Source organism: Bombyx mandarina, chromosome 25 (genome assembly GCF_030267445.1).
Source record: "Bombyx mandarina strain Sakado chromosome 25, ASM3026744v2".
NCBI lineage: Eukaryota > Metazoa > Arthropoda > Insecta > Lepidoptera > Bombycidae > Bombyx > Bombyx mandarina.
In genome coordinates, this window is record NC_143231.1 from 478,328 (window position 1) to 501,312 (window position 22,985).

General features: G+C 45.0%; 3 protein-coding genes across 5 annotated transcripts; 2 read left to right on the forward strand and 1 right to left on the reverse strand.

Moving 5' to 3' along the window:
- The first annotated feature begins 71 nt into the window (after positions 1–71).
- On the forward strand, positions 72–8,829 carry LOC114240809 (uncharacterized). Of its 3 annotated transcripts, none has more exons than XM_028171495.2 (5): positions 72–321; positions 1,324–1,451; positions 1,945–2,076; positions 2,340–2,407; positions 5,213–8,829. In XM_028171495.2, exons 1-5 carry the CDS (start codon positions 234–236, stop codon positions 6,261–6,263), a joined length of 1,467 nt encoding a protein of 488 aa, XP_028027296.2. In that variant the 5' UTR covers positions 72–233; the 3' UTR covers positions 6,264–8,829. The 3 variants fall into 3 exon arrangements, with proteins under 3 accessions (XP_028027296.2, XP_028027298.2, XP_028027297.2); XM_028171497.2 differs by lacking the exon at positions 5,213–8,829 and adding an exon at positions 3,541–4,602; XM_028171496.2 differs by lacking the exon at positions 5,213–8,829 and adding an exon at positions 2,478–3,648.
- On the forward strand, positions 7,007–8,829 carry LOC149499810 (uncharacterized). Its single transcript, XM_089738588.1, has one exon. The coding sequence runs from the start codon at positions 7,007–7,009 to the stop codon at positions 7,253–7,255; it is 249 nt and encodes an 82-aa protein (XP_089594714.1). The 3' UTR covers positions 7,256–8,829.
- Positions 8,830–10,400: 1,571 nt separating this feature from the next.
- Positions 10,401–17,294, reverse strand: LOC114240811 (transmembrane protein 179). The gene is made up of 5 exons (XM_028171499.2): positions 17,003–17,294; positions 15,947–16,087; positions 15,503–15,664; positions 13,835–13,919; positions 10,401–11,723 (listed from the first exon to the last, which is right to left on the reverse strand). Exons 1-5 carry the CDS (start codon positions 17,110–17,112, stop codon positions 11,541–11,543), a joined length of 681 nt encoding a protein of 226 aa, XP_028027300.2. The 5' UTR covers positions 17,113–17,294; the 3' UTR covers positions 10,401–11,540.
- Positions 17,295–22,985: the final 5,691 nt, after the last annotated feature.

Here is a 22,985-nt window from a genome sequence, read left to right on the forward strand (position 1 = left end):
GTAATAAAATACCTTAAGAAAACTGCTTGGCTTAAAGGCATCGTTACCAGACAATAAAAATTAAAAAAAAAGAGTACTAATCGCTTTCGCCATAGATTATACACTTAATATATTAGAGAGCTTTCGCTTTTGCGACGAGTTGGACGAGACGTTTGAGTCTTTCTGATTTGTCTTCAAGTGAAATTAGTTAATTTGAATGAATTTTCATTGTGATTAATGTGAATTGAGATATAATGATGCAGTGTGTGACTGCAAAGATGGCCACGGGAGATGTTGTCAATCAGCCAGCAAACTCTAAACCTGCATCTCCCATAGACAGAGGTATAAATAATCACTTAAACATTTAACATGCCCCAGCATGAACCGATAATCACGCTCATACGAAATAAACATAGTTTTTCATAATTTCAACAATAAAGTAAGCACACTTAGATTTGGTATCTTGCAAAAAATTTTGAATGTTCGGTCACTTCAACTCTACAAACATCCTGCATAAATTGTGCCGGATATAAAATTGTAGATGTTAAGTAATTGTAACACTATTCAAGACAAAAAATTAAAATTAAAACAGTACATCAATAATTTACTTAAGCCTTAAAACAAAAATGACATTGTACTACCCCACAACATAATTTATTAAAATAACTACCTACATAAATATTAAAAAAAGATTATATAAAATATTCCATAAATAAAATATAATTTAATTATATTTAAAAAATTGGAAATTTCAAATGAAGAAATTCATTCTGATTACTTTTAATTAAAAATGTTCTTGCATGTTCTTATATGAATATAGTCAAACAGTGTGTACGTACTTTAAAAGAAAAATCATAATCATGTCATATCTCATTAATTCCTGACTGGTTGTGACCTACTTAAAATATAAAATTCTTTAAACTCTGCTAGTAAGCATGGCATTTTGGTAGTCTGCACGCTTAGGTGCCACCACTCCGCCTATTTCTGCCGTGAAGCAGTAATGCGTTTCGGTTTGAAGGGTGGGGCAGCCGTTGTAACTAGACTAAGAGCTTAGAACTTATATCTCAAGATGGGTAGCGCAATTACATTGTAGATGTCTATGGGCTCCAGTAACCACTTAACACCAGGTGGGTTGTGAGTTTGTCCACCCATCTAAGCAACAAAAAAATAAAAAAAGACAGTAGTTTGCTTGCTGATCATCACAGATAAGCACTAGTAATGTAACCAACTTCATATGGGGTGGGCAGTGGGCTTGTCTTGCCTCAACACCAATGAAGAGGTGGACTATTCAAACAATCTATTAAATTTAAATAAAATCTTGATATCAATAAATTTATATTTCAGATTTAAAACAGTTTGATAACATATGTAGAACGTGTGCTCAGCCTGCAGATTATCTTATACCCATATTTGAGGGAGAAGGTTTAAAAAAAAACTTGCCAGAACTGATAAATAAACATCTTCCAATAATGGTTTGTAAATAAACTTTTACCTGGTAAAGATCTCACTTTATTAACATACAAATTATTTATCAAAAGACAGAGGCCACTTTGATCACCTCTTGCATTTACTAATAGTTCATTATGCTACCTGTATCCGACATGAGTACTAAGCATGCCACCTTGAGTATAGTTGGCATCTGGTGGCAGTTTGATTAGGTATTGTGATAATGACTGAATATTAAATGTTTGTGTTGTAATTAGTTCATGGTGCTTTTAAAGAAACATTTTTATCTTGTTTATAACAATGGCTTAACTGCTGTCAGCAGTCTCCAAACCTCCTTCACAACATTGATATAACTCCATCTCAAGCATCATTTATATTGTAATGATGGCTATTTTACTCATTAAAATTGGAATACTTTATGCTTTATAACAGTTGTACCAATTCATGTGGTAATATAAAATCCCCTAACAAGAGCAAATGAGTATAGGAAACAGGCCCTTAGTAAAAGTTTGTTTGCAGGTATCACCAGATGATGGCATGCCACATGTACTGTGCTACCACTGTGCAACCACTGTCCTAGCATGGCATGAACTCAAGCAAATCTGTGTGCATGCAGATGAAGCTCTGAGGCAGCGTTTCCAAGTTCTTCAGGTAAGAACCATGCCAAAATGCCATGAAATGACTACTATATTTGGCATGGTTTCACGCAACCGCTTCCAATGCTGAACTGGTGAATACGAAGAAAAAAAATATATGTTGAAAAAAGTCCTTTTAGTAATTTAATATGAATTCATGACTGTACAAGTGACATTGACGTTACTGTGGGTTTGATATTGAATCTATTGAAAAAAATTTATTTCATTGCTGTTTTCTATCACTTAAAAGTTAAAATATTAAAATGTTTATTCTTTTAGGCTCCCATAGCAGATGAATTCGAAAAACAGCAGCAGTTCATTCAACAAATCAGTGCAGAACAAGAAAAGTAAGTATAATTTCAGAAACACTCTAAGCTACTCGCTGTGAAATATTGTTGCACTTCTACACGTTTTCAGGTCTGATTCAAAAATGGAGTTTTATGAAAACTTTAAAATGGTATTGAATAAATACTTGAGTGAATTGAATATAGCTGTTCACGGGGACATGGAGTTTGTATGTCTGAAATGTGATGAGCAACATTCTAGAATGTCATCGCAGCTATTAGCTGAGCATTTTAATACTGTTCATTGCTTTGATGTAGATAAATTGGAAACATTCATTAAAGAATATGTAATTATTGAAGAATCCCTAGCTTTTAGTTCAGGAGACAGCGACAAGGATGACAAATCAGTGAACCCTGATAAGGAGCCTCTCCCAAATTATAACTGCTCATATTGTGAATGCATTTTCTCTTCTGTATCACGACTTGTTTTTCATTTGAACAGCCACAAAGAAAATCCAAAAAAAGATGGAGTAATGTGCTGCAAAGAATTGTATACAGATAACAAAGAGCTTAGGAAACATTTACAGAAGGAACACACCAGTACTGCAGAGAGTAACATTTGTAGATCGTGCGGATATAAAACTGACAGTGCAGGTCTCCTACAGAAACATATCTTCGAACAGCACAACAATTGTGAGGCCAGTAAAAATACTAAAGTAGAACAGAGCATAAAAAACCAGAAATATATACCGGCCGTGTGTCCAGAGTGCAACAAAACATTCTCCAACAAATACAACATGTTCGTGCACATGAAGAGCCACAGCGACCCGCGCGCGGCCCACGGCTGCGACCAGTGCGCCCGCACCTACCGCAGCGCCGCCTCCCTCCGCGCGCACCGCCGCCTCGCGCACCGCGGCCTCATGCCGCACCCCTGCCCCCGCTGCGGGGAGCCCTTCCCCACCCGCGCCGCCCGCGACCTCCACGCCAGCCTGCACAGCGGACACAGGCCCTACCAGTGTCCACAGTGCGGGAAGTCCTACCGAGCTAAGAACACTCTCGACCGCCATATGGAAATGCATCAAAATATCAGAAAATACGAGTGCCAAATCTGCTCGAAGAAGTTCCGGAAGCGATCGCACCTCGTGTACCATGTGAGCACTCACAAGACGTGACGTAACGAGGGTTATTTGTTGCAGATTGTCTCCCCGCCCTAAGTTCCGCCCCCGCGATACCGAACTTAGCAAAGAACCTTCAGACGCGGACAAGTACTCGGACGACCCGGCGGACGACGAGGACGAGCCCCTCTCGGTGGCCGCCTCGAGGAAGTCTTCCGAACTCTACGAATCGTTTTACCGGGCGCTCGTCAGCTTTAGGGAGCACTTCGTCTCGGAACATGAAACTGCGGCCGCCCGCCCCGCTTCCACTGATTCAGAAGATTCAGAACTCTCCGCGGACACCGAGGAGTGTAGCTCCGAGGCCGGCCCGCCCGGAGCGCGCGACGTGGAGCAGTTCGACGACCTGAGCCAGCGGAACATGCGCAGGAACCGCATGGACGAGGAGACGCGCGCCGAGCTGAGCCTGGCGCGGCGGAAGGTCGACGGGAAGACGCTCTACGCGTGCTCGATATGCGACCGCAGCCTGAGCTCGCGCTACACCTACCTGTTCCACAAGCGCATCCACACGGGCGAGCGGCCCTGCGTGTGCCACCTCTGCGGCAAGCAGTTCCGCGCGCCGCCCGGCCTCCGCCGCCACCTCGCGCACACGCACGAGCGCCGCCGCCCCCGCGCCTGCCCGCTCTGCCACCGCGCCTTCGCCTCCGCGCAGAACCTCAAGCAGCACCTGCGCACGCACACCGGCGAGCGCCCCTACGCCTGCCCCGCCTGCCCCAAGCGCTTCACGCAGAGCGGCTCCCTGCACGTGCACCTCAAGTCGCACGCCGCGGCCGCGCCCCACCGCTGCCCCGACTGCGGCAAGCGCTTCAAGCTGCGCTCCAACATGACCCGCCACCGCCTCAACCACTCCGGCGAGCGACCCCACGCCTGTGTCCACTGCGGCAAGACCTTCCGGCAGCGACACGAGCTCAACTGCCACGTGCTGTCCCACCTGGAGACCAACCCGCACAGCTGCCAGAACTGCGGGGCCGCCTTCGCGCAGCGCCGGGCGCTCCGGACCCACGTGAGGAAACAACATCCGACGGACGCCGCGGACCCGCGACTTTATGTTCGTTTTTAGTTCGTCTCGAATATACGACTCGGCTGCGATTTGTGGTTTTCATTAAACGCCCCGAAACTTCCCTTCGCCGTTTCAGAACAAACGAAGGATCGGTCGCGCGGGCTGCGACAAGAGACGAGGGGGAGGTCGAGGGCGCGGGCCCCGGGGCGCGGCGCCGCTACCGCTGTCCGTCCTGCGGCCTCGGGTTCGCGCACGGCGGGAACTTCGCCCGCCACGTGCGCGCGCTGCACGTCCAGCGCCGCCCCCACGCCTGCCACGTCTGCTCCAAGACATTCTCCAGAAAGAGTCATCTCGAGGATCACGTGAAGTCGCACTCCGAGCGCCGGGAGTACGTGTGCGACGTGTGCGGGAAGGCGTCCAAGTACGGCGCCGCGCTGCGGATGCACAGGAAGACGCACGATGTCTGCAAACACAAGTGTCTGGAGTGCAGCGCCACGTTCAAGAGGAAGGTGGAGCTGCAGGCGCACGTGAGCGTGCACACCGGGGAGAGGGCGCACGTGTGCCGCTGCGGGAGAGCCTTCCGACTGCGCGGACAGCTCAACGGCCACCGCAAGCGCTGCGCCGCGCCCGACGCGTGACCGACGACCCTAGCAACCTACATTCACAGTCATCATGATCGAGCTGGCTATGTTGCAGGTCGGCGGAAGCCCCGGACTTCGCCCAGCCGATGGATCTCCCTGAAGCCTCCGCCTCTCTCGAGCGGATCATCTGCTGTGTGTACTGCGGCGAGCACTGTCCGCAGACCCAGTACAGGGGCCACGTGGTCTCCGAGCACGCCGAACGAATCTTCCACTGCGAAGACTGCGACAGCTACGTCGACCGCGAGATCTTCATCCCGCACATGTCGTCCCACGCCATGCTGTACGCGCGCCAGGCCCAGGAGGAGCGCGCCCGCAGGGAGGCCGCGCGGCAGGAGGCGGTGCGGCGCGAGGCCGCCCTGCTCGCACGCATTAAACGAGACGTCAGCGAGGAGCCCGAGCCCCGCCCCCCCAGCGCTGCTGACCACGGTCTCGTCGAAGAGCCGGAACCCGAACTCCTCCAAGCGGAGTCGGCCGCCGATCCCGGAGGTTTCTTCGAACACAGCGACGACGATCGCTCCGAGCCGGACGAGGTGCCGCGTGCTCTCGAAGACGAACGGGAGGCACCTGCGAAGCCCCAGACCGTGCCCCCGGAGCGCCCGGCCCGCGCCTGTCCCGTGTGCGGCAAGACGTACCGCGCCGCCTCCAGCTACTTCTACCACGTGAAGCACGCGCACGGAGCCGAGCGCGCGCACCCGTGCCCGCACTGCGACAAGAAGTTCACCACGCGCGCGGCGCTGCGGGAGCACGGCGCCGTGCACTCGGGCGAGCGGCGCCACGCCTGCCAGCTGTGCGGCAAGCGGTTCGGCTCGCGGGCCGGCCTCTACATCCACGCGCAGACGCACGGCGGCACGCGGCGGCACCACTGCGCGACGTGCGGCGCGGCCTTCCGCTGGCGGACGCAGCTGCAGCGCCACCAGCGCCGCCACGCGCCCGCGCGCTCGCACGCCTGCGAGCTGTGTCCCCGCGCCTTCCGCGCGCGCGCCGACCTGCAGCGGCACCGCCACACGCACGCCGCGCGCCGCCTGCGCTGCCCGCGCTGCGACGCCACCTTCGCGCAGCCCCGCTACCTGCGGGTGCACCTGCGCAACAAGCACGCCGCCGCGTGATGCCCTGCAGCGGCGCCGCCACACGCACGCCGCGCGCCGCCTGCGCTGCCCGCGCTGCGACGCCACCTTCGCGCAGCCCCGCTACCTGCGGGTGCACCTGCGCAACAAGCACGCCGCCGCGTGATGCCCTGCAGCGGCACCGCCACACGCACGCCGCGCGCCGCCTGCGCTGCCCGCGCTGCGACGCCACCTTCGCGCAGCCCCGCTACCTGCGGGTGCACCTGCGCAACAAGCACGCCGCCGCGTGATGCCCTGCAGCGGCGCCGCCACACGCACGCCGCGCGCCGCCTGCGCTGCCCGCGCTGCGACGCCACCTTCGCGCAGCCCCGCTACCTGCGGGTGCACCTGCGCAACAAGCACGCCGCCGCGTGATGCCCTGCAGCGGCGCCGCCACACGCACGCCGCGCGCCGCCTGCGCTGCCCGCGCTGCGACGCCACCTTCGCGCAGCCCCGCTACCTGCGGGTGCACCTGCGCAACAAGCACGCCGCCGCGTGATGCCCTGCAGCGGCGCCGCCACACGCACGCCGCGCGCCGCCTGCGCTGCCCGCGCTGCGACGCCACCTTCGCGCAGCCCCGCTACCTGCGGGTGCACCTGCGCAACAAGCACGCCGCCGCGTGATGCCCTGCAGCGGCGCCGCCACACGCACGCCGCGCGCCGCCTGCGCTGCCCGCGCTGCGACGCCACCTTCGCGCAGCCCCGCTACCTGCGGGTGCACCTGCGCAACAAGCACGCCGCCGCGTGATGCCCTGCAGCGGCACCGCCACACGCACGCCGCGCGCCGCCTGCGCTGCCCGCGCTGCGACGCCACCTTCGCGCAGCCCCGCTACCTGCGGGTGCACCTGCGCAACAAGCACGCCGCCGCGTGATGCCCTGCAGCGGCACCGCCACACGCACGCCGCGCGCCGCCTGCGCTGCCCGCGCTGCGACGCCACCTTCGCGCAGCCCCGCTACCTGCGGGTGCACCTGCGCAACAAGCACGCCGCCGCGTGAGGGCCCCGCGATATTGTATTTAGATTGTTTCGTTAACTCTAATTGTTGTGATTAATTGTAGCCGCCTGCGCGCTGCGACAGTCCAGAGTTTCTCAAACTTTACGTTGTAATTCCTATGCAAATCCAATTAAAAGCTAATTAAAAAACAAAGGAAAAATGACCGTCGTGAAATAAGTGATACCTTCCGGCCGGCCCGCGGGGCTGCTGGGTCTGGTCCCAGGGCTGACAACTTTACGTCAAGTTTCAATCTCTGAGAAATCCTGGTCTGCCGAAGACAATGAGCGTACCGTTGCTACTATACCACGCTTCTGTACCTACTACTTGTATTTACTCATTGCCGTACTGTATATATTAAGTTTATCTCTATAGGAAAACAAGACTACTTCGAATTATACCTTATGTCTAAGCCATAAAATTAAATTTAGTATTAAAGTTAGAGTATTTAGATGGTTAATTAATCCTTTGTTTTTCTAACATGGGCACAAAATGGTCGGTAGGTTTATTTAAAAACTTCGCAATAGACACATGTTGTGTAAAATTTGCAATACATTAACCGCTACAGTGGCTCCCCCCTTCCGGCTGCGGGACTTCGCAGTCTGGACGGATTGAGCCAAACGAGCCTATTCCACAATTTGTAGGGCTGTCCAAATCAAGACTGTTTTTTTCAAGACTGATAATATTACATTTAGTTTATTATGACCCGCCACTTAGTTGGCGCCCTAATATTTTTGGCCCGTTAACATATCGAGCTTGGACGGCCCCGCTCCAGTCCACCTCCCCAGCTCTCGTCGCAAGATGCGCGGACTTGCTCATAAATTAAGTTCATTTGTCAAAGTTGGTCTCCAGCGAGGGCTTAAGCCAGATTATGTCCTGCTTGTGTCGGCACTGTCGAAGCAGTTACCCTCTGCAGGTATTCTCTTAGCTCGTTATGAACTATCCATGACCTTAAATCCCATTTGCGTTTGAATTGACCCTGTTAAAATAATGTGTACTAATAAAATAGTGCATCAATTCATCGTGAAAATAATATTATTAAAAAACAACTAAACTTTATGAATCTCCCTTTGCTTGGTTTTTTTTTTTTGTTAACCGTGGACTTGTCTGTGGCACTCTAAGGTTACAAAGGGAAGTTTTGTCTTGACCTTTACAGAATAGGATAAGGTGAGACAGGTATTGGTTTGCAATGCGATGACGTCACTCAGACGGCTGTACGGTGTGTAAAACAATGGAAACTAATATAAGATTTTTCTCATATTTTTTAAGTAAATTGTTTCTAAGATCTTTTTCATATTTTTTTAAGTAAATTACTTCTAAGATTTTTCTCATATTTTTTAAGTAAATTGCTTTTTATAATCGTGTATAAAGTTAAGAGATACATTCCAACGGAGTGGGTGCGGCGAACATCCTTCAACGAACTAGAATGTATAGTTTAAGCAAACGTTTAGCATGTTGCTTTGATATTTCAGCTTATATCATAGTGATAGAAATTAAAGATTGTATCTTGAGCATTAAAAGACGCGTCACATGGTACAGTGTACGCGGCCCGTTATACAATATATTTGGAGTGATTACTGTCATGCGTTGTTTTATTTTAATCGTTCTGATGTTGCTGCATGTTTAGAGAAGAGGTTAACCTAGGAAAAAATTGATGGATGCGTAAAATACGGATTTGTGTAAGAGGCGAGTGAGCGAAGAAATTGTATACGATAGAGGAGGAAGATATGGAAGGAGAAAAGATGTTGTGCCGACCCCAGGTGACTGGGAGAAGGGCAGGAGAATGATGATGCGTTGCTTTATTTTATACGACATTGTAGTTTATTGCCGACGAAGTTTTCCGGACCTAGGCTATAGGAAACTTATCTTACTTAGAAAAAATACTTTATAAGGATTAGAGGTTTAAGACAGGTTCTTAGTTGCTACTGATGAGCAGATGAACTCGCAGCCCACCAGTCAAAGTACAACGCGAATGTTCCTACGCACCGTGAAACTGGAGATCCAACTTTGTTGTTTTTAATTGCCTTGTAGGCACCGTCTTGCGTGGACGTGATCAATGTAGGGGGCACATACAAGCACACTCCGCAGACCTCGGTGGGTGAAATGCATGTCATAGCGGTCGGGACATGCATCGTCATCCGCCGGTTCTGGATTTAGTCTCTCAATTATACATAATCAGCATCTTGCAACAGCGATGCATCAGTGTTCGAATCCCGCAGGCGGGTACCAATTTTTCTAATGAAATACGTACTTAACAAATGTTCACGATTGACTTCCACGGTGAAGGAATAACATCGTGTAATAAAAATGAAACCAGCAAAATTATAATTTGCGTAATTACTGGTGGTAGGACCTCGCGTGGTTCCGCACGGGTAGGTACCACCACTTCGCCTATTTCTGTCGTGAAGCAGTAATGCGTTTCGACATGAAGGGTGGGACAGGCGTTGTACCTATACTGAGACCTTAGAACTTATATCTCAAGGTGTGTGGCGCATTTGCGTTGTAAATGTCTATGGGCTCCTGTAACCATTTAACACCAGGTGGGCTGTGATCTCGTCCACCCATCTAAACAATAAAAAAAGGTAATCCATCATTAAAAGAAATTATGATTAAATGTTATCATGCCAGCTACATTAGCTTCGCTGACGGAGGCCCCCGGCGTTGTCTATGAAGGGTTTGGTCGCTGCAAATAGTAAAGGTTTCGCCGTAGCTGTAATCGGCTACGCTTAAAAATATGAACTGAATATCAGTTGGTTCCGCTTGTGAAGTGACCTGTGATAGTATCATTAGCACAAGACAGGCGGCTACTAATAATTTTTAACAAACAAATTACCTATGGACATAACTGGATTTAATATTCAAGATAAAACTAATTTAAGAAAACAAAGGAATTTATGTTACGTTATGGTTTATTTTCAAAGATTATCTTATTTATTTTAGTTAATAAATTTTGTTAAATCAAACGGTAAATATTTTAATGTAAATATGTCTTTAAGCCTCTGACGAGTAAATTCATTCCTTAATTATCTGCAATTTGGTACATAAAAAAAAGTTAAGTGAAAGCAGCAAAGGCTAATTGGACTGAACAAGTAATCACGGCGACACACGGACGTAGCGTTGACTAATTATGTTAAAATACAAAAAAACAACATCATATTAAATAATTTATTTATAATTTACATAATAATAATATTTTTCAGTTTAACCAGACTTATTTACACGCTTTAAAGTAGAGATGAAACGGATAGTGGTTTGGCCGGATACCGGATATTCGGCAGGCTGCGAGGCCGGAGCGCCGGATGTTCGGCCCTTTCGGAAATATTCGAGCGCGTTCGGGTGTTGTCGCTCGTGAGATCGCGACGACTCGGTACGACGACGCTTTGGTATTCATTCACCACAATTTGCCACTTGTTCATTTTGAGTATTAAACAAACTAATCAAACAATCTCTTTTAACGTGCGATTATAAAAATATAAGTTGTCCATAACCTGTTGTGGTATTATTTGCCTTTTGTATAACCATGAGGTTTACTTAAATTTTACTATCCGAAATCCAGCCGTATACTATTTTACTATCCGGTATTCGGCCGGATAGACCGGATATCGGATATCCGTTTCATCTCTACTTTAAAGAACAAAATTTATATTAAAAGATACATAACATCTACAAATAATGTTTATATTTAAAATCACAATGTGTCTCGCATCAGTCAAGCGAGCTGAAGGGCACGACCTTACAACTATAAGTAATTTATTTATTACATTCAAGATTTGGTTTAAAATAGGTTTATTTTGGCTCAAAATTCAAACCAGCATACAACCTGCCTGATAGTAAGAGGGCACCGTCGCTCATTACATGATCATTAGCTCATCAATTAACAAGTATACAATAATACATTAAAACTGATATTCCACGTGAGTTTGTTCGCTGATTCCTCCTCGACTGGCTCTCAGGTCACTGGCTGGAATCAAATTAGATCAAAAAGGTCTGAAGACTTGAACGTTCTTTTGCACACGGGGATCGAAGTTCATGGTCAAAGCAGTCTGCCAGAGTTATGGTGTGGAGGGTATACGACAAAAGAAAGATCTTCCACAGAGCGGGTGATATTGCTCGGTAGACCGACGGTCTGAATGTTGTTGTTCGGAACTTCTATATGTGCGAGCTTATCTTGAAAATTTCGTAAGCGAGATTCAGGCGTCTGTCAAATATCTTGTGTTGTGTGATGACTACCCACCACAATTGTTACTTTAAAATAATCTCAATATGTTAGAAAATCGTTGACTATCACAGTTCATTGTTGTGGAGGAGTAGAACGTCCATCAGAGCTTGGCTGCGAGTCGTTCTCATTCACAAGCCTCTGTCGCTCCCGGTACATCGAGACCTGGATGTTCTGCAGCTGGTGGTAGCGACACACTTTCAGTGTTGAAAATACAGCCAGACCCACCCATGTCGCGAATGCTGCCCATGCACCAAACTGTATTAAAAACGAAAATAAATATATGGTGTGTTTTTGTCAGTTAGCTTATTGGCATTACTACTCATAATATGTATAAAGTTATAATGTTTATAAAATTGTTATAATATAGATTTGTTAAAAATATAATTTCAAACTGGAATTCCAGATAAACGTATGACAGATTTATTAACGGTTTTCACAATCAAAACCCTAATATCATGTTACAATTTATATCATTTCTTTCTCACAGTATCTGGCACTAGTGTATCTACACTCGCGAGCAAAAATTTGGAATCACTTACTTGAAATTAGTTCCGCGCGATCTCGTGTACTAATTTTTTTTTTAATAACCATAAAAATGACATCGTTTTAAAGGTTCAATTCTTAACTTTAAACTGATACTAAATTCATTAAAATCAAGCCAGTATTTAAGAAGCTATCCCGGATTAAGTGAAGGAATAACGAAAAAGACGTGTTTCAATTGCTTGATACGTCGCGAGTTGCGACTTATTGACCCCTATAAAAGCACCTGTTATCGGATTTTCTTTATCAGTTGACTTTCACACGTTGACCGGTACACATCTCCGCTAATTTTGATCCTTTACTTTGTACGACAATGGAGACAACACCTACAGAAGCAGCACAAATCGTAGACCTATTGCAAGAAGGGCTCAGCCAGCGGGTTGTCGCTCGTTGGCTCCACATAAGCCAGTCCTGTGTTTCGAAAGTTTACAAGCGCTTTCAGGAGACTGGTGGCTTTATCTCGAGACCAAGATCTGGACGGCGCCGGTGCACATCGGAGAGGGATGACCGTTTTATCGTGTCAACCTCTCTCCGAAATCGGCATTTACATGGTGTCGACGTCCAACAGGAGCTCCGAGATATTCGTGGGGTAGCAGCCAGCGAGTGGACACTTTGTTGACGACTCAAGCTAGCGAACCTGACTCCAAAAAGGCCTCCCACAGGCTCGAAACTCACGGTAGCTCACCGACAAGCACTCCTTCAATTTTCTCGCACCCATCTTGATTGGGAGGTTGAGCAATAGAGGCAAGTCCTGTTCTCCGACGAGAGCAGGATGCATTTGTACGGTAGCGACCGAAGAGGTCGGGTCTACACGCGACCTGGGGAGCAATTTTCGCAGTGCTGTTTTGTTGAAACAGTGGCTAATGGGGGCGCCATTGTATGATGTGGGCCGGCATTTCCTTCGATGGTAAAACCGAGCTTGTTTTCGTGCCTGGCGGGGGACGAGGAGGTGGTCTAACTTCGGACCGGTACATTTCCAATATTCTGCTGGAACATGTCCTTACCTATGCTGGATATATCGGTGATCACTTCCTCCTTATGCACGATAACGCTCGTTGTCACACTGCCCGTGTAACAACTGTATACCTCGAAGAAGTCGGTATCGCCACATTGGACTGGCCAGCGCTCAGCCCTGACTTGAATCCCATTGAGCACGTGTGGAATGAACCGAAGAGGAAGTTTCGTTCCAGAAATCCTGCTCCTTCATGTCTGAATGAGCTGAAATCGGCGTTGATTTACGAGTGGAAAGGTATCCCACAAGAATCAATTCAGAAGCTGATCATGTCTATGAAGAATCGTCTTCGAGCAGTTATTAGGGCAAGGGAAGGGAACACAAAGTACTGATATTTAATTTTAAGGCTAAATATTTTTTTTTACTTATTAATTTTTGTTGTTCTGTTCATTCAATATTTTTCCATATTTCCTTGTTTTCCTACCTCTTTCACGTAATCCGGGATAGCTCCTTAACTACTGGCTCGATTTAAATGAATTTGGTATCAATTTAAAGTTGACAGTTGAACCTTTAAAATTATGTAATTTTTATGTTACTTAAAAATTTATTTAGTAAGCAAGATCGCGCGGAACCAATTTCAAGTAAGTGATTCCAAACTTTTGCTCGCGTGTATATATCATTAATAAACTACACTAAGTTGGACTCTATTTATCAGTTCTGATCACAGTTCACATCCCCAGATTGTTTCGCTTCTAAATTCTCCACTGTCTTCATTTTTTATAACTACATAATATGTATTTAAAAATAACTTGTTTTTTATTGTGGTTCCTACATTGACAGGTGACCCAAATATGCATAAAATTTAAAACTTTACCTGTGCTGTTCCAATCTCCATATAAAAACCAACAGTTGAAATTTTATCTTTTGTATCTATGTCTTGACCAGTGGCATCTTCACAACTAAAAATAAAAAATTCAAAATGAAAATGGTCCTAGAGTGGGTATAATATAAGGGCAATTTTCCAAAAATGTTCACTCCTAAATTGAGACTATTTTGTGTGTAAAGAATGTATTATTATGTTATGTATATTCTAAGTTTATGTGTAAGTGGTAGTTTATATTGTCTATGTAAGGTTATTTACACAACACTTATTTATAGACTGCATGTTTCTGTTTCAAAACAATTTAATAATAATAACAGTAAATAGTCAGATAACATGACCCCAGACTAGGATTCCCGTCATGGAAATTAGAGACAAGCATACATAGTCGTAATGCATATGAAGTATGTATATTAAACATCGGAACAAAGAGCAAAGAGACCTGTTCATCAAACAATTATTTGCCCGCTGTAGGAATCAAACCCACAACTCTTGGTGCAAAAGTCATGGGCCTCTAAATACTGCACCACTGAGTTGGGCAATAATTTTGTGAAACAATTTAAAGGGCATGATAATTATTATTCCAATGCAATGGAAAATACATCTTGGTTTGTGTGGATGACATCTCTATACATTTTATAGTATTATTAGCTTCACACAACATATGTGAAGAGTTTATCTAATTTGATTGCTTTTTTTTTCGGGTCAGGGCCGAACTTCTTTTTTTTATTGCCCTTGTAGGCAGACAAGCATACGGCCCACCTGATGGTGAGTGGTTACCGTCGCCCATGGACTTCAGGAATGCCAGGGGCAGAGCCAAGGCGCTGCCTACCATTGAGTACTCTACAGAAGCCTTGTTTGAAGAAGGGCAAGTCATAGGGCTCGGGAAACACCGTGAAGGGGAGCTCATTCCAAAGCCGGATGTTATGTGGCAAAAAAGATCACTGGAAACGCACTATAGATGAACGCAGTGGCTCCAGGTAGTATGGGTGAACTCTATTGCAGTGGCGGGCGGTTCCATAGTAAAACGAGATGATGGAATCATCTCAAACAATTCCTCAGAGCACTCCCCATGGAACATACGGTACAAAATACAGAGTGAAGCAAAGTCCCTCCGCAGACCCAGAGGTTACAAACTATCTGTGAGAACGGTATTATCGACAATCCGTACAGCCCTCTTCTGTATGGAGTCAAGTGGAAGTGGCTGGTATTTGGGAGCCCCAGCCCAGAGGTGGGAACAGTACTCCACACATGGCTAGACTTGTACTTTGTAAAGCAAGAATAACTGTCCAGTCGTGAAGTACCGATTTGCTCTGTTGAAGACTCCCCGAAATTTTGGACGCCAACTTGGCCCTCCAAATTACTCCGAAACTGGACATCAGCCCCAAGTATCCTGATACTCGTGGAAGGTTGCAGGGATACTCATTGGAATTGTGGCACCATGACATAGGGGTCCTTCTTTGCAGTGAACGAGGTTCTTGTGGCTAGGGGGCGCGCGGAGTATGTAGGACCTGACAATCTAGATTTGACTGTATCTACATTAACATAGAACAAAAGCATTAACAATCACAAATTTCATGCAATACAACTTGAGATTTATTACCAAAAACATCAGACCATCAAATTTAAATCACTTTACTTCATTACCTCATCAGTTCTCACCTAGGAAACCGTTCAATGATGTTATCACACCAAGTCATAAAACCAAGAGTAACCATCAGGGCAGCAGAGACTCCAAGCCCGCAGAGCACAGTACATCCAACAGCCTCCAAAAATGCCGACAGAAATGAGCTATCCTCCCCTTTGTACACCAACATTGAGAGTCTAGAAAAATATTGACTAATTACAAAGGTACATCACATTAAAGGTAACTGACATTATTAGGTACATGGGAGTCACAAGCCACAGCTTTGTAGGCAGCGGCTTGGCTCTGCCCCTGGCATTGCTGAAGACAATGGGCGACGGTAACCACTCACCATCAGGTGGGCCGTATGCCCGTCTACCTACAAAGGCAATAAAAAAAATAAAAAAAACCACAACTTTTTGAGAGATTTCTTAATATTATTTTATGTTTATGAAAAGCACAAAAAAATTATAATATCTTACCTGTATATCTGAACGCAGCACACAAGGAACATGACAATTCCTACTAGAATAACATAGTTGCAGTAGAATCTAGAGGCCCATGAAACTAGCAGTTGTCCATCCTCTTGCCATACACCTTTTGAGAACAGCAAGCAATTCCCACTGGTTTAGAAGAGTTTTTATAAGATTTAATTTTCTTTTTATTGCTCTAGGTGAAAAGACAGGCTCATGTACATCACAACTTAATGCCTTCAACCCCATGTGACTCAGACACTGCTTTTATTCATCACATGGAGCTCTCTGATTTATAAATGATATGGTTTTATCTGTTTTATGATAGTTTTATTCTGCCTGTTGGACGGTTACATTTGAGGGGATTGGGTTCTGTAGGTGATGAGGGGCTATTTAAAAACACAACTGCTTCATTATAATTATATTGCAGATAGCTTGAACACTTTTACACCATTATACAATTATTATCTTTATATTTTTTATAAAACTATTACATGTTTCTCTTGCAGTGTCTAGCTGAGAAGTATTGACATTTCCTTACGAGAATACAATCATCTGTTTTTTAAACATTTAAAATAATTCTAATATTCGAAATCTGTAATCATGTGTCAAGTGTTGCCTGCCATTACATTTATATACAAACTCCAACACTGCCCACCACATGAATCACAACTACTATTAACTCTGAAATTCTGTAAAGTTCTTAATTCTGTTTAGACAATGGTTGTATTTTTTCTAAACATTGTGGCTATAGCTTATTTCTACTTTGTATCCATATTTTAAAGATATATAGATATAATGTTTATTTAGGTGGTTGTTGGAAGAAATTGAAAACAACAAAATTTTCCCCCATGAACTAGGTAAATTATAGTTACCATAATTAATGCAAGAGTTTACCATGTTTATCTTTATTTTACGGTACACCTTTTTGGATACGAGGTTTTCAGTAAAAAATATACTAAATTGTAAACAACAAAATTAAGCAAGTCATTGACACTAAGTACCTAGTAGGTCAAAGGGTAAAATTTTAGTTTTATTAAAGATAAGTGCTTAATAAGCACTTACCTGAATTCGTCCTGGTGCATACTCATTGGAACAATAACACAAAGCGACAGTATGAGGCCCATCAAATACCCCGCTATTTGGCTCAACAAAAGCACATTAGTTAACGCCATTTCTAAAAAACGATTACAAGAGCAGTATATATCCTAACAAAAAGTAATTAAACACTGAACGTTGATTTTGGAAGAGAAACCGGGCGCAGAAAATGAAAACACTGAACTCTTCGCAGTAGGCAGGTAGGTACCTACATAACTACATAATATAGGTATTCCGCTACTCTTAAAAGTCTCAAATAAATACGATTGTGTTTAATCTATGCCGCTACAATTTTTTTAAGGGAATTTATGACCTGGTAACTAAGATCTTTAGGTCAAGTCTTATTTTAATTTCAAGTATCCATATTTTTATGAAAAACAATATGAAGTGAAATGAAATGAAGATGATTAATTAAAGACATTAGTCTACTGAGATGAAATTAAATGAAATGAGATGATATGAGATGAAATACAATCTCAGTAAAATGGTGGTCTTTCACCGAGATTTTTTCAGTGGCTGTTTGGAGGATCCCGAGAAGTTACGTCCAGCGGCTTTTTTTCATTTTCCAACATTTGTGCACTTTCACAGATATTAAACAGTTAATAAACCCCCGTTATTACACATTTAAACGCGAAGAAACACTAAATAGACAAAATAAAACAAATCACACAACTTCACTTCTCACGTTCCTGCCAAAAAGTCTACATTCACAAAATTTTTTTAAAGAAATTTTATGACCTGGTAACTAAGATCTTTAAGTCATGTCTTATTTGAATTTATATTCTTCTTTTTATGAAAAATGATAATATGGAGTGAAATGAAATGAAATGAAATGAAGACGATAATTTGAGAAATTAATCAACTGCAATGGAATTAAACAAAATGAGATGAGATAATATGGGATGAAATATAATCTCAGTAATATGGTGGTCATTTACTGAGATTTTTTAGTATACATTTTGGAGGATCCCGAGAAGCTACGTCCAGCAGCTTTGTTTCATTTTCCCACATTTGTGCACTTTTACAGTTATTAAACAGTTAATAAACCACCCTTATTACGCATTTAAACCTGAAGAAAGACTACATAGACAAAATAAAACAAATCACACAACTCCACTTCTGGCGTTCCCGCCAAAAAGTCTCATTTTAAATACCGGTAAAATGGGATAATTATGGACAAATTCCAACTTGATGAACATTTTTTTGGTTGTTGTTGATGTTTGAAATGCTATATCAGGATCAAAATGACTGAGCCTTGAGGGTATTTTTGTTATCCAATTTAAAGCTATGCAATTAGCATTCCAGTTTAAGCAAAAAAAGCAAAAATAGGTGGTATCCCTATTTACCCAGAAATTGTGGTTATTGGGGACGAAATTAGTGTTAACAGAGAAATTTGCTTGAATAAAAGTTTTAGACAAAAACATCATGAATAAACTAAATACTTACCAACAAATATAAAAAATATTTTTATAACTACATAGTACATAGACAACCCTACAAACCTGTACCTATTTATATTTAAGTCGTTTCCATTTCACTTATTCTCATCCCAATTGACCCCTTTTTCATTGTTATTTGTACCTGAGACGTCCCCAATATCCCCAAAAACAACCGTTTTTACATGTATTTTTATTTTATCAAATACTTTAACACCAATAACAACTGATACTTACCTTTAATATATATGATGGTTCAAAAACTAAATAACGTTTATAAATCACAGTCGTCTTCTATTATTATCAAATAAATAAAAGAGAGCAAAGTTTCTAGCACTAAAATAATTACCACCACAAGAAGTTAATTTGAAACGCGATTTTTATAAGTTAGCAGCTATTATCATGCATATTCAGTTGTTTTGTAAACTTTCAACATTCTACTATTACAGTACAAAAAATGGTTTTTTTTTCCCATTCACCTCTCGATCCCTAATCACCCCATTTTATGGTACCTAATATAAACAACAATAATATTCAGTGTTTTTTCCACTTCGATAAAGCGGCACGACACAAGAACCCTCTCATCGTGGCCGCCGGTAACTACATTCCCGATCCTGCGGACAGAATGGAAAGCAGTCGACGTCGCCCAAAACATGTCATCTCGGATCCTCCCGATCCACTAACGGTGCTTTTAGGTACTTCAAGCACCGGTCACCGTTCTCGTCGAACCCGTCGCTTGCGACGAAGGGCTCGAAGAGTAAATTAACTCTCAACACAGCCCACTGAGTTTCTCGCCGGATCTTCTCAGTGGGTCGCGTTTCCGATCCGGTGGTAGATTCTGCGAAGCACGGCTCTTGCTAGGGTTCGTGTTAGCATCGTCGTCAGGTTTGAGCCCCGTGAGCTCACCTACTAGCCATGGTCAGTCATTGTCAGTGATGTTGAGTTGGGTGACCGCCATCCTTCGCAGTTTTTACGTCATCTTAGATCATTGGCAGGAAACACCCTCACTGATGAAAATTTACTTCGCCAGCTATGGATGCGTCGCCTCCCACAACATCTCCAAGCAATTTTGGCCGCCCAATCAGAACTCTCGCTGGACAAAGTCGCTGAGCTAGCGGACAAAATTTTGGAAGTTTCGCCTGGTATGGTCGCACCTCATTCATCTGCTGCTTTCTCAGCAAGCACGTCTGCCGTCTCACCCCCTTCGTTAGAAGATATCACACGGCGTCTGGATGAGGTCACGCGTCTGCTTGCTGTGCTTACTGCAGAGCGCGGTAGAAATAGGACCCGGGATTTCTCAAACCAGCGACGACGCTCACAAACGCCTGGTAAGCTTCAAATGTGCTTTTACCATAGGAAATTTAATACTAAAGCTGTTAAGTGTATTCAACCATGTACCTGGACGCCGCCGCCACCTTCGGAAAACGATAAAAGCAGTCAATGATGGCGACGTCTGACTGCTTAAAGGAGAGTCGCCGATTATTTGTCACCGAAAGCGCAACCAAGCGCCGTTTTTTAATAGACACAGGCTCCGACCTCTCCTGTTACCCATACCAGTGGTTAGCAAATAAGCCGGTACGTTCAAACTATACGTTAGCGGCTGCCAATGGTAGTGAGATACGCACATTTGGTCACATATAAATGGCGCTTAATTTGGGGCTACGCCGCACATTTCAATGGCGATTTATTATCGCTGACGTCAACACCGCCATCATCGGCTCCGATTTTCTGGCGCACTATCGGTTGTTGCCAGATTGTGCCAGTAAGAGACTCGTCGATAGCATTACCGGGTTGTCATGCGTTGCTGCCGTTGCTGTTTTAGACCAGACCAGCGTCAAAGTTGTCTGCGCTCCGTCATCCCAATTTAGTGCACTTCTTGCGGAATTTCCATCCATTACGAAGCCACCAGGACTTATTCGTGAGCCGAAGCATAACACAGTTCATTATATTCTAACCACTGAGGGCGCCCCAGTCTCTTGTCGTCCTAGACGTCTGGCACCTCAAAAACTTCAAGAGGCCAAAAAGGTTTTTGATAATATGGTACAGTGCGGGACAGCCAGACCTTCGAAAAGTTCGTGGTCTTCTCCACCTCATATGGTCCCTAAGCGCGACGGCACCTGGCGACCCTGCGGCGATTATCGTGCGTTGAATTCACGTACCATACCCGACAGGTACCCAGTTCGCCATATCGGTGACGTTGGCCATAACATATCTGGGTGTAGTATATTTAGTACAATCGACCTCGTTAAGGCATATTATCATCATAACACCCTTCGGACTCTACGAATTTAATTACATTACTTTTGGTCTGCGCAACGCAGGCCAAACGTTTCAAAGATTTATAGACGAAGTTGTCCAAGGTCTCGATTTTTGCTTTGCGTACGTTGACGACATATTAGTGTATTCCTGTGGTGCTCTTCAACATGTTGCACACCTTCGTACTCTTTTCAAGCGATTTGAAGATTACGGAATCGTTATAAATCCAGCAAAATGTGTGTTTGGTGCTCCTGAAGTTACTTTTCTCGGAAACAGAATATCCGCCGACGGAACACAACCACCATCAGAGCGCATTCAAGCTCTAAAAGATTTTCCTCTACCACAGACTGTACAAGGACTCCGTCGTTTCATTGGGATGGTTAATTATTATCGCCGATTTCTGCGCAATGCGGCCAAGTTACAAGCACCGCTAGTCAACGCGATCGTGGCCACCCAAGGTAAAGGTATCACACCGATAACTTGGACACCTGAGCTCGAAGAATGCTTTAATGCCTGTAAAGATAGCTTGTCATCTGCAGCTCTGTTGGCACACCCTTTGCCTAACGCTGAACTAGGGCTTTTCACCGACGCTTCCAGTTCTCACGTTGGTGCCTGCATTCAGCAGAAAGTCGATGATGCTTGGCAACCCCTGGGTTTCTTTAGTAAAAAGCTGAATCCCCGACAGTGCCAGTGGCCAGCATACTACCGAGAACTTCTTGCGGTATATGAAAGTGTGCAACATTATCGACACTTCCTAGCCGCACAGCACGTAACTATTTATACGGACCATAAACCATTAGTTTACGCGTTCTCGCAACGTCGCGAGAAGCTTCCTCCGGTACAGTTAAATCAACTGTCTTTTATTTCGCAGTTTACCACGGACATTGTCCATATAAAAGGGGTGGACAATACGGTGGCACACACCATGTCCCGCATCGAAGCTGTTAGTTTTGAAACTGACCTTTCTGCTCTCTCCGCTCGCCAAAAACTTGACGACGAATTGAAAAAGTATCGTAACGATGCGAATTCTTCTCTAAAACTAGAGAACGTTTTAGTTCCTGGCACAAACACTGTTTTGGTCTGCGACATGTCAACAGGGCGACCACGCCCCTTTGTATCGGAACCTATGCGAAAGAAAATTTTTGCTCAGCTACATAATCTTAGCCATCCTGGTACTAGATCACCCATTCGATTGATCTCAGACCGTTTCGTGTGGCCTGGCATTGCCAAAGATTGCCGTTATTGGTGCCAAACCTGCGTTGCTTGCCAGCGAAGTAAGGTGACGCGGCATATAAAATCTCCACTTGGACACTTCTCCAGTCCTACGTCTCGGCTCAAGCATGTCCATATTGACATAATTGGCCCTCTTCCATCTAGTTCTGGCTTCCAATACTGCCTGACTGCTGTGGATCGCTACACTCGATGGCCTGAAGTTTGGCCTATGCACGGAATAACAGCAGAAGAAGTGGCGAGCACCTTTGTAGCCGGTTGGATTGCTCGATTCGGAGTACCTGCTGTCATCACTACCGACCAGGGACGACAGTTCGAGTCGGACCTTTTCAGACGCCTTACTAATTTATGTGGTACTAAACGTATACGCACTACTAGTTACCACCCTTGTGCCAATGGGCTCGTGGAGCGCATGCATAGACAATTAAAGGCCTCTCTGATGTGTTATGATGATTCGTGGTTGAATGCATTACCTTTGGTCTTATTAGGAATGCGTTCTGCTTTTAAAGAAGACCTACAAGCAACAGTAGCGGAATTGCTTTACGGAGAAACATTAACGCTTCCAGGGGAACTGTTAGTACCTCCCGGTCCTTCTGGTTTCGAGGACCCGACGGATTTTGTCGTAAAGTTAAGACAGCGTATGTCTAAATTGCGTCCCACTCCATGTTCCTCACACACTAAGCCATCACCTTTCATATTCAAAAATGTTTCCACTGCCACCATGTCATGCTCAGGGAGGATTCGGTTAGACGTTCAATGCAACCACCCTACTCTGGTCCTCATAGAGTTATATCTAGAGCCGAGGACGGAAAAACGTGGTCGATTGAAGCAAAAGGGAAACAGGTGACGGTCAGTGTCGACAGAATTAAGCCAGCTTTCGTCGAAAATTCTTTAGTAGATCTCGTTCCAGCACCAGCACCGCGGGTTTCTGTGCCTCAACCAGCGCAACCGGATGCTACTAATGTCCCTTCATGTCCACTCGTGCCTTGGGCACCTCTAACTGCTACTCCTACAGATACACCTCAATA

What these genes read in the sequence shown, in the direction of transcription:
- LOC114240809 (XM_028171495.2), top strand. Translation starts at nt 234, where the DNA reads ATGATGCAGTGTGTGACTGCAAAGATGGCCACGGGAGATGTTGTCAAT. An exon ending in TGCATCTCCCATAGACAGAG is followed by an intron (nt 322 to 1,323) that starts GTATAAATAATC and finishes TTTATATTTCAG; the next exon opens with ATTTAAAACAGTTTGATAAC. An exon ending in AGCGTTTCCAAGTTCTTCAG is followed by an intron (nt 2,077 to 2,339) that starts GTAAGAACCATG and finishes TTATTCTTTTAG; the next exon opens with GCTCCCATAGCAGATGAATT.
- LOC149499810 (XM_089738588.1), top strand. Translation starts at nt 7,007, where the DNA reads ATGCCCTGCAGCGGCACCGCCACACGCACGCCGCGCGCCGCCTGCGCT.
- LOC114240811 (XM_028171499.2), bottom strand. Translation starts at nt 17,112, where the DNA reads ATGGCGTTAACTAATGTGCTTTTGTTGAGCCAAATAGCGGGGTATTTG. An exon ending in TGCTGCGTTCAGATATACAG is followed by an intron (nt 15,665 to 15,946) that starts GTAAGATATTAT and finishes ATATTTTTCTAG; the next exon opens with ACTCTCAATGTTGGTGTACA. An exon ending in TGGAGATTGGAACAGCACAG is followed by an intron (nt 11,724 to 13,834) that starts GTAAAGTTTTAA and finishes TTTTTAATACAG; the next exon opens with TTTGGTGCATGGGCAGCATT.